At 44.0% G+C, this 10,760-nt stretch overlaps 1 protein-coding gene across 3 annotated transcripts in view; it reads left to right on the top strand.

Annotated features, from left to right (window-relative positions):
- The first annotated feature begins 3,939 nt into the window (after positions 1-3,939).
- SMTNL2 (smoothelin like 2) overlaps positions 3,940-10,760 on the top strand; it is a 26,708-nt gene continuing 19,887 nt past the window's right edge. For all 3 annotated transcript variants that reach the window (XM_067309570.1, XM_067309569.1, XM_067309571.1), the window contains exon 1: positions 3,940-4,411. In XM_067309570.1, the coding sequence (XP_067165671.1) occupies positions 4,013-4,411 (399 nt within the window). In that variant the 5' untranslated portion in view covers positions 3,940-4,012. The remainder of the gene's footprint in view (positions 4,412-10,760) is intronic.

The raw sequence follows: 10,760 nt of genomic DNA, 5'->3' as shown, positions 1-10,760 counted from the left end.
TCTCTTCTCTTCTCTTCTCTTCTCTTCTCTTCTCTTCTCTTCTCTTCTCTTCTCTTCTCTTCTCTTCTCTTCTCTTCTCTTTCAACCTTTACAGGAATCTTAAGGGACTTGTGGAAGTGTTTGTATTTTCTGCTTACAAATTTAAATATGATGAACTTCCCTGTCCAATGCTAGGAAAAATGCTCATGCAGCTGTTGTTTGCAGTAATCGTTCTGATGGAAGTAGATCTTTTTTCAAAAGGATTGTTCACATGAGTGAGCATTATTTGCATGGATGTCAATGTCTTGTATTACTCTAGTCCATAATTCCGGACCAGGACCACTGAAGGTCCTGGTCAGGAAGACCAGGGAAGACATAGCAGGCACCATGTAGCCTGTTGAACATCATCACTCCTGGTGATATGCAAGGTGGAAAGAATTCAATTTTTTTTATCAGAGCCCATGCTGGGTGTGTTGGCCTAGCATTCATTTAAAGACAAGCTCTTTTCTGTATGTAAATTGAGCATATTTTGTTCTGGATTGAAACATTTTTGTTTTTCCCTTAACTTGGTGCCTGGCTGTATCATTTTTCATTGTCAGTTTTCTGAGCAGAACCTCACTTTAAGACACCTCAACTGACTATCTGAGATGGGCTGTGAAATGAAATACATTACATGAATGGTGGTTTGCTTGCGTGGTAGATTAGATACTCCACAAACACCATGAGGTCCTTAAAAAAACACATGATCATTCTACAGAAATTGTTCAAAATACTGCATTACTGTAGGCTGTAGTATTTGGACCATTACTAATAGCATACTGATAGGGCTATCATCAGTCAAGTTTTTCTCTTTTCCTGCCTGGAGATTTTACCAAATCAGATTTTGAGGATATTGTAGTCCTTGTCTGGGTTTTTCTGATGCCAAATACCTCCAGTCAGGCAGCACTACCTCTAGAAATCCTGGCCATAACCAGAGCACATTTTTAATATTATTTGTTCTTCCTCCCCTGAATGTCCAGCCAAGCCTTGTTAGCAGCTAATTTAGCTGGAACTTTATGTTCTTCAAGATTCTAAGTCACATTTAAAGATAGGATGTAACTGGGGCCTCTTTTTTGCTGGCAGAAAAGAGTTCATTTCATTGTAGTAGACAACTTTCAAGAAGCCTTTTGCTTGGAGACATAGAGAAAGGTAAATGGAGTTTGTTTTAATTAGATGACATGCTGCTGCTGCTGTTGTAGGAAAGTTTTTCTTTCTTTCCAGGACTCTGGCTTGATTCTAAGTGGTAAACGCAAGCACTCAGAGCTGATTGAGACCACATGAACAAAAAACTCCTATTGATCTTGGTTTCTGGGCTATGGCTCAGATCTGAAAAGAGGCCCTTAGTTGCTTGTACTTCCAAAAAAATCTTATTTCTCGATAGGACTTTATTAAAGAAAATAAAAAGAGTATCATGTACAACAGAACTGAGACAGAGAGGGAAGATTTTCAGTTGCACAGGAGAGCTGAACATCAAATTCTAGTGTTATTTGTGCATCAAAATCTCCTAGGTAAATTGAAACTTGGAGAATCTATATGTTGTCTTTCCCTCTTCTAATTATATCACTTGGTTTGTGCTTCCTTTTTTATATATTCCCAGCTGTGAGAGCTCAAAAGGAAGAGAATTTCAAACAGTAACAGAAAGATGGGCATTATTTTAGACTTTTAAAATATGGAGCCAAATTCCGTATTAGAGAGAGGGTGGGAAAAGAAACAGAGTGAAAGTTGTCCTTAAATTTGCTGTGAGATTAGGAAGTCTTTCCTAATTAGGAAAGATTAGGTACTGTATGTTGTCCTATATGCATGAATGAGAGGCAGTTTTTAAAGTACTGGGCTTTTATGATTATTTTATGGTTGTTGAGTCTGCAAGAAACAAAAGAATTTGATCTTCTTGGCTTGGCTATACCCTGCTTAGAGTGGGTTGAAAATTTCCTTTCAAAACATTTTTTGTCAGCAAATTGAACTTTCAACTAGATTAATATTCTGTGAAAACTATAAGCTTTTCTTGGTAATTAAAAATATTGAAAATGGAAATCTTTACCAACTATTATTATTTTTTAATCAAAAAAATCAACTTTACATGAGGGGAGGAATATTTTCCCAGTTACAGTATTATTGCCCTTCTCAGTAAATAGCTGATAACTGTGAGCTCTCAACCTTAATATTCACACACACACACACACACACTTTTAGGTAAGGTTGCATATTTTAAGAAATGACCCATGAGCAAGTGATGATTGACTTCTGTTATTTTTGCCCCAGGGTTATACACACATTGACTTAAACTCTTCACAATCGGGAGGTGGGGTTATAAGTCAAGGCAGAATTTCTCCTACTTTCCATGCTCATTCTAGATTTGCAGGCGTAGCTGTTTGCTTCCGCCTGTTAGAGAACAACAGCTGACAACTGGTAAATGATGACTTCTTTCTATAAGAAAGCAGTCATTGTCTTGTAAGACATTCACATTTTTCTACAGAGGTTTTTCAGTGCTGTAAACTAGATCTTGAATGAAAGTCCCATCCAAAAGCTTGGGGTATGAGAGGAGAAGAACAAGGAAAAGTAATGGGTACAATGGTACTGGAAAAAAGGAGAACAAGGAAAAGTAATGTGTACAATGGTACTTTGGGAAAAGGAAGAGATAAGCTGGTATTTAAAGTTATCAGTAGCTTAGATAACCAAGTAAATATTACATATAAACACACACGCATACATATGTCCACAGAGGAGTGTGAGAATAAGTTTGTACATTACACATATGATTGTGTGCAAACAGGACTGAATCACAGTATGGATCTTTGTCCCGCTTCACTCCTAGAGGGTTCTGACACAGACCTGCAGGGTTATCTCTGTAGTGCTTTGCAAACATTGCATACTAGTTAATGCGAGTGTGCATAGGTGAATGAGTGTGTGCATTGTGCGTGAGAGAAAGAGGCAATGGCTCAGTGATATAGTAAATCTTGTACTGTACCAAAAAGCTGTAGCTACAGGACATAAAGTGCTGATCCTTTATAAGCTAACTCTGATGGTGTAAAGTTGCTTAAAAAATCTTCCAGATTTCCATTTCCTGGGAGGTTTTATGTATGAGGTATTGTCTTGTCCTGCAGTAGGCAATAAAAAAGAAAGAATCAGCCTGTGACCTTTCCACATCATGGCTCTGGCTAGCTTGACAGAAGCGTTTGTATCCTCATACGTGATGCAGATCACATTAGGACTGCCGGATGATTTGGCAGTGTGTGGCTTGGTATTACCACCTGAGCTGAGTGTGACAGTGAGTATGGGTGTGTGTGAAGACCCATGTGAGCATGTATTTCTAAAGGCATGCGTGCTTTTCTGTCTTTGTTCTCCCAGAGCCTGTTTGTTCTCTCCCTTTGTCTCAGTGCTCGCCAGGAAGCGATAAGCCATGTTGACTATAGCATCCTCATCCAAGCAACACAGGAGAGACCAGATACGCGCCCCTCCTCACTCCTGCCTGACCCCATCGCCCACTCATTCCTCTCCCTTCTCCGCACCGACTCCCGCAGCCCCTCCTCTGCCTGCGCCGCGTCCCCTCCTGCAGCGCCCCACGCCCGGCCTTCGCGGAGCCAAGCCCGTTGGCAGCCGCGAAGGAGCCGGTGCCCCCGCCCCTTCGCCCTCCCTCTTCCACCACGTCCTCCTGAAATTACATCTCCCGCTTTGAGGGCGCATTCACGGAGCGGGGCGGCCCCGAGCAGCCGCCGCGCTCCCGCAGCTGTTCCCAGCGCGGCCGCTGCCGCGGCGCCCCCTGCCGGGCGCGGGGGGCGCGGGGCTCTCCCCTCCCTCCCTCCCTCCCTCCACCCCTCCACGCCGCGGGAGCGGGCCGCGGCTGGAGGCGGCCGGCGCGGGGGCCGGGCCTAGGGCCGCCGGGGCGGAGGGCGCCGCGGGGAGCGCTCGCGCGCCCGCCGGCGGGAGAGGCGCGGAGCTGGCCGGGCGTTTGCCGCCGGCGGCTGCCGTGCCGCCCGGCCTGCGGGGCGCGGACACCATGGCCGGTGAGATCGCGGATCTGAACAGCCGCGATGCGCAGAGCGTGTGCGAGGCTCTGGGGCGCTACGAGGACACGCTGCGCGGCGCCGTTAGGGAAATCCACGTGGACATCCAGGTGTTCAAGCAAGGGGTGGGCCGGCAGGTGGAGGAGGTGCTGCGCCTCGCCAGCCCGCTGGCGCGCACCGTCTCCGAGCTGCAGGAGGAGAACCGGCGCCTGCGGGCGCAGCTGGAGCGCCTGGCCCGGCAGGTGGAGGCCCTCGGCCGGTCGGCGGGGCTGCCGCAGGAGTGGGCGGCGGAGGCGGTGGGGAGCCCCCCGGCCGCGGGGCCTGGCTCGCCGGGGCCGGCCAGCAGCAGGTTCTCCAGCCACGCCAAGCTAGCGGTGACTGGCCGGAGTCAGGTAAGTGCTGTCCGTGGTTGTGGCAGCAAGGGCTGCAGGGTGTGCAAGCACTTGGGTGTGAGCGGGTGCTGTCGTTGGGCTCTGCACTGGCCCTGGGGAGTGTTTCAGGACATTGGGCTTTTCTTGTGCAGCAGAGGGTCACTGGGATTTTGGTAGCTGCTCTGACGGATGGTCTTGTCCCTGATACCTAGAGAAGTCCTGATCGTGGCCTGCTTGGTCAAACTGGGATCTTGGTTAGAACTGCAGCAACCTGTCAGTTCAGTGTGGTGAGAAGTAAGAAAAGAAGTTGGGACAGTCTCAGCTATCTATGTATGTGTGTATGTGAGTATATATGGATCACTTCTGGACTGGATTTGGGGGGATTTGTGTGGCAGCAGTGCTGTTTGCCAGTTGGCACATGAACAAAAGAGTACAGCATAGTATATAGCAGGTGGTAACACGCTTCCCTGAGATGGTGACTTAGCATCCTGCAGCGAGAGTTTTGCTGCGCAGCCCCTAAACTGCACTGCTGCAGCTGGTCCGAGAACTGAGCTCCACACAAACTGTCATGGTCTCTATGACCTAAACTAGCAGGAATGGACACACATTCCTCCCAGTGATAAAACTGCTTCTACAGCACTGTGGAGCCTTATAACCTGGTTCGTGGAAAACCCAGCTAGTGGGAAGCTCAGCTGACACTGAAACTTTTTGTGTAATGCTTTTCCTAGATGTTTGGCTCTCTGGAAAGAGCTGAGAGTTTGGGTATGCTCCTTAACACCAAGAGGAGGCAGCTAGACAGTGCACAGTTATTCAGCCACATAAAACACTATAATGTTAGAGACTTGTCTTTTACAGATCACAACCTATTTCATATAAACTTGATTAAGCAAGGTTTTGCATGGGACCTTTAAGGCTGTTGGAGCATGAAAACCTGCCATATGGGCTGTCCAGGCTTTGGGGATGGAAAATACAATCTTGGAAATGAAATTAATTCAAAGTTAAATTGCTGGGAATGAGCAGAGAGTCTGTATTGTATTCCAGCCCTTTTCCTCCTCACTGACTGAAGAATGGGACATACAGCTTGCCATAGCTGGCAAGTGTTCCAACACAGTTATGGCAACTTCTGCCTTTTCCCTCAAAGGACAAAGCTGAGCAGCATGCACATGTTTCAGTTCCCTTCTTTTTTGCCCTGTGGAGCCATCTGTGCTTGTTTGCACTGCAAGGAGCAAAAGTGAACTGAGTGACAGAGGAGGGACAAGGGGATGTGATCTCCCACACCATCTCACCTGATCCATCACTGCTGCCTAGGTGTATTGTGTACTCTGCATTCTGTGATCAGTCTTGCATAAGAGTTATGGCTATATGCAGCTCTAGGTTTTTGTCTGGGTTAAAGCTCAGATTGTGCTTTTGTTTGGGTTGGAACCTTCCCACTTTGCTTTGAGGGTTCAGGGAAGATCACTGATGTACTGATAGTTCTACACTGCCCTCCCAACAATTTTCCCCTGGAGGGCTGGACAAATTCAGAGTTAGCATAGCTGACCGGGAAGGAATCTTAGTACTCAGAATCATGGGGGATGCTCCCGGCTACACACTGAATGCATGCAGTGAAAACATGGTTGTGTGGGTAAGGCTGTGATGTGGCTATGCTCAAACGGCTAAAGCAAGAGCCTAAACCTGTGTGCTGGTCACCCAGATTCTCTGTTGAAAAAAGTGTTCCCTCAGTTGCCTGCAATTTCTGCTTATATGACCAAAGCACTTTAAACAGAGAACCATAAATGGTACTGTGTATGTTTCCAGGTGAATGAGTGGCTGTCATAAAACTGGTGGCACTTCTAGCTTTAGTAAACACTTCTATAAGTGAGATACAAGGAGGAAATAATACTGTTCTGGAAATAACAGCAAACAAGATGTGCTCTTTTGCTCCTGAAAACGTTTATTAGTTGAGTTCCTTTTACTGTATGGTCAATGCAGTGTTTATACCACCAAAGGCCTGGCTTCTGTGTCTTTCAACATTTCTAGCAAAATGTTTGGATAAGAGTTAATAGTTCCTTTCTCAGATTGCAGATTGGATACTGGAGATTCTGAGCATCTTCAGTATGTGAAACATGATTTTGTAATATTGCTAGATTATTTTTCAAGGCAATTTCTTTGTAAAAAGTAAAATGAAGGAGTTTCTAGCATAGATCAGAAGTAAAGACATGAACCTCCTTTTAGTTCTCCTAATCTTTGGGCAATCCCCGCTGTGCTGTCCTTAAAATCTGTTATACAACAGTCTTAAGTGCTGCTTTAAGTGGAATCAGCTGCCTTTGGTCCTGGTAGCTCAATCTAGCGAGGGGATTGTTTTGGCAGGATCACCTTTTGTTTGTCCCAATTTCCTGCACAAGACACAGTGGCATCAGTGTAGTGTTGCAAAGGGTTTGTGCTGTCTGTGTTCCCCTGAATAGGGTTCCCCAGGTGTTGGGGAAGGCCGAATAGCAAAAAGGGCTTATTTAATAGCTTTTTATGGGGAAGTTTCAGTGTCACTGACTCCTGCAAAACTGGGTAATTTGGAAGGTAATGGAGTTTGTTAGCTTTAATACCACATGGTAGGCGGTAGTACCTTTCACTGAAATAATCTGGAGCCCATGTTGTTACACTGGGCAATCTTAGTTGTGGCACTCTTCTAAAGGATCTTAAAGGGAAAATTGCTCATTTTTCCTGCTCCATGTTGGAAATCTGGTAGATTTGAGATATTAATAATAAAAGATGACTTGCTTTTTGCATTCACAAGACTAGTAAATCCACTTGTTCAGTTGCTACAGCTAGATTTGGAACTATTTGGTTATTCTTTGACTTAGTCTTCAACCAGGTAAATCCTTCTGAAAACTGTGAATTTTATAAAGTAACTGAGGGCTAGACCTTCCGTAACTATATAAAAGGAAACAAAAGGTGTGTTTAAAAGACTTTAGAAATTAGCTCTATGGAACATTTCAATATCTTTGGATTAGGACTGCAGAGTAGGAAGGGGATGTCCAGATCCGGCCCTGACAGCACCAAATATACAAACTCGTGCCTCAGAACCCCTGGGACTGGTTTAAAAGTTATGATATTAAAAAAAAATTAGGATTGGGGTTTGCCTTCTGTTTTTTGTTTGTTTTTTCTTTTTTGAACCTTTATGCAGTACTTGTGGTATATGTTTTTTTTGTCCATAAACACTGGGGCTAGGAACTGGTGTGAAATTACTGGCTAATGTAAAATGATTCCTGGAACTGGAACAACATGACTTGATCAAGATTGTGAGAGTCAGTCATTCTGCAAACTAGAAGTCATTTTTTGTATTTTCAGGATGTTTACATCTTTTTAATAATAAGACCTATATGTAGCAAATGATATTTGGGCCAATGAGGTGGTCTTCTGTGAGACTAGAACCCCCACTGTAATAGGTTCTATATGTAAATATGATTGGGACGAAAAGATCATAGTCTAAAAACCATGATAGAAGCAACATTACTTGGCAAGTAGTACCAACTGGTTCTCCTGTATATTGTATGATGTCTCAATGCATTAGTGTTCCATTCTCCAGTAACGTTGCCCAGGCAGAAGGTGGGGGGGAGGAGCTGCCTTTCCCCCCCCCCCCCTATTTACAGTTGTTTCTTCTGAAAGAATTGTGCAATTCTCTCGTCCCGTGGTGTTTTATTTTGGCAAAACACCTGAGAATAGCATTTTAGCTGTTTAAATGCTAGATCTGTTCCATCATTTTTTTATCTGATACAAGATGCATCAGATGTATTTCTCAGTGTAGGGGACAGGTCTCTGTGAGTCAGAGATGTCTCCCCTCTTCCTCCTGATGCTTAGTGTTTCATTGTTCCAGTCAGGTCTGCGGTATGGAGGAAGTACCTATGAAATTCAGTTCCTTCCAGTTCCAGATAATTTTGACTGTTGAAGGCAGTAGGGGAATTGTCACTTAAACATGAGTCCTGATCATTTAAGGATCTTAAGTTGCTGAGTTGACAACCCCATGTAGGGTTAAAACACTGATGATCAAAAATCCTGTATACATAGCGGCTGAAATTTTTATCAGGCTGGATTTGGATCACTTTGCTTTAAGGATGGAGAAAGGGGGCTTTGTATGTTTTTGCTTTAATTTTCCTGATTGCGGGAAGAGAATCCTTAGCGTTGCTGTGCACAAGAGCAGATTCTACCTCAGATAACTGTACCTCTCCTTAATCCATACATAGGGGGTGTTTGTCTGTACTCAACTCACAGTTGTGCACAAATGCACTGCTTTGACTGCAATGTCTAATGTTTGGCTGTCGAAATAACCTTCATATGAAGAGTCCTGTCTACCCTTTCTTCCCAGAGGCTGTTTTATATAGCTCAAGATTCTGACCAAAATGTTTCTGTCCTGGACTTGACCTACCTGTGCCCAGAGAGTTGCTCTAACCTTTCTAAATGAGGCTAGTAAGCTGCACTTGTCATGGTGAGTTAGCAAGGATTAGTCAGCATTTCCATGAATACAAGAGCCTGCTCCCGTAGCCTCCCCATTTTTTTCTTGCTGTGAGCTCTGAGGAAGCTGTAAACACCGTCAGCCTAGGGTTTACTTCTGTAGCAGTTCTAAAGTTTGGGAAGTTTGAGATTCGACATGGTATCCTGGCCTTATTCTTTGATTATGATCATGTCTGTAATGTCCGCATTTTGGCTCAACTCTTGCTGCTGCTATCTAGAGATTGAAGTTTTTGCTAGTGCATGATAGGAGACTGCTGGCAATTTTTCCTCAAAACTGGGGAAAATAGCATTTAATTAAAAAGATGTTGAAGAGTGCTTGCTATGGAAACTGGGGAGTCGAAACTGGGGAGTTATTTAAAAAAAAAAAAAAAGCCTAGATTGTCCTTTACTGAGTTTTTGTCTTTTTTCTTCTCCTTTCTTTTTCTTCTTCTGCCATGAAATGTGAGAAGCTAAGCTATAGAGTAAAATCAGAATGCAGCTCTGTAACATGTCAAAGGTTGGGGGAAGTTTTGAAAAGTTACCGAGTGTAAAAAGAAGAGTTTAGAAAGAGTTGCATCTATTTTTTGCTGCCTTTTCAATGGGGGAAGCAGATTAACTCATTATTGTCCGTGATGAGAATTCATGGTTCTTATGAACTGACTGGGGCTGAACATTGTTGGAAATGTGATTAGAAACTTTTGCTTTCCAAAAATACCCCCAGCCCATTAGTCTATCAGTCAGCCTTGCCTACTAGTCTGCAGTCAGAACCATGCTAATTTACAGAGCATCTTCTGTTGTGAGTCAGTTTAAGCCATATTCAGAAAATAAGGGCAAGGTGAAAGTGTAGCCTCTCCCAGTAGAGGAGGGTATACTGTGAAGTAAGTTTACAGAAGCTGCATGCTTGGACCACTTACTGTGGTAAGACTGTAGAGATTGTATTTCATTCAGTACACAGATAATCCTGTGTGGTGAAGTCAAAAACAGCAACTGTATTTTTATCTCTGCAGGAAATAAATCCAAGTATCACTTACCAAAACCCAGTAGACTCTATTTTTCTAAGTTTGCATGTGCTGTTGTTCTGGTAATGGAGGCTGTTTGAATCTGTTTTCCTATGCATAGATTTCTTTTCATCATCCCTGAGAATTTTTCTCCAATAAGTATGAGCAGGCAAAATCAGGTATGTGAGTTGAGCAGAGCTGTCAGCATTCTCCTCCTATGCCCCATGCTTTGATGGTACATTGGACATCTAGCTTCTTGATCAAATAGGCATTTTGAGGCTTAGGCTAGCTTAGAACAGCACCCTCATGACATGGGAGATCAGCAGCAGGAATACATTGACTTAGGAGTCAGCAGGTCTTGTTGCTGTTGCTAGCGCTGGGGAGGGGGTAAGCCACAACACTTTTCTGTGCCTCTGTTCCTCTTTCTTTTCACGCTGCAGTCTTTCTTTGGCAAGGGCTGATCTGTCTGCCCACTGTCGTTATGTACATTGCCTTGTACAGAAATACCCTGATTTTGGGTGAGCTTCTAGGTGTTGCTGGATTATGTTTCACCTGTAAACAAAGTTGAATCAGAGCTGCATTCAAATGTTTTTAAAAAATCAGCATGAAGTGATGCTATTTGAACGGTCACTTTTCCTCCCCCAAAATTACCATGTCTCTCTGACCTCTTGCAGACCTGATCAGTCTCAGCCATGTCCAAACTGTAATGGGAAAACTGGGGCCCTCCGTGTATATGAAGAGCTGAAATTCAATACTTAGCTCAGGACTAGGCATTAAAGTCCAGCTTGCACCATCTTCTTAAAGTTACTTAGATTTGCAATTGCAGTTTTGCCCCATCTGTAACAAAAGGTACCAATAAACTTTGCCTTAATTACTGTTAACACCATCTTAGCATGACATTATATTAT

The sequence above is a fragment of the Apteryx mantelli genome, chromosome 22 (genome assembly GCF_036417845.1).
Source record: "Apteryx mantelli isolate bAptMan1 chromosome 22, bAptMan1.hap1, whole genome shotgun sequence".
Taxonomy (NCBI): Eukaryota; Metazoa; Chordata; class Aves; order Apterygiformes; family Apterygidae; genus Apteryx; species Apteryx mantelli.
The sequence above is the reverse complement of the archived record's forward strand: the minus strand, read 5'-3'. Positions and strand labels throughout refer to the sequence as shown.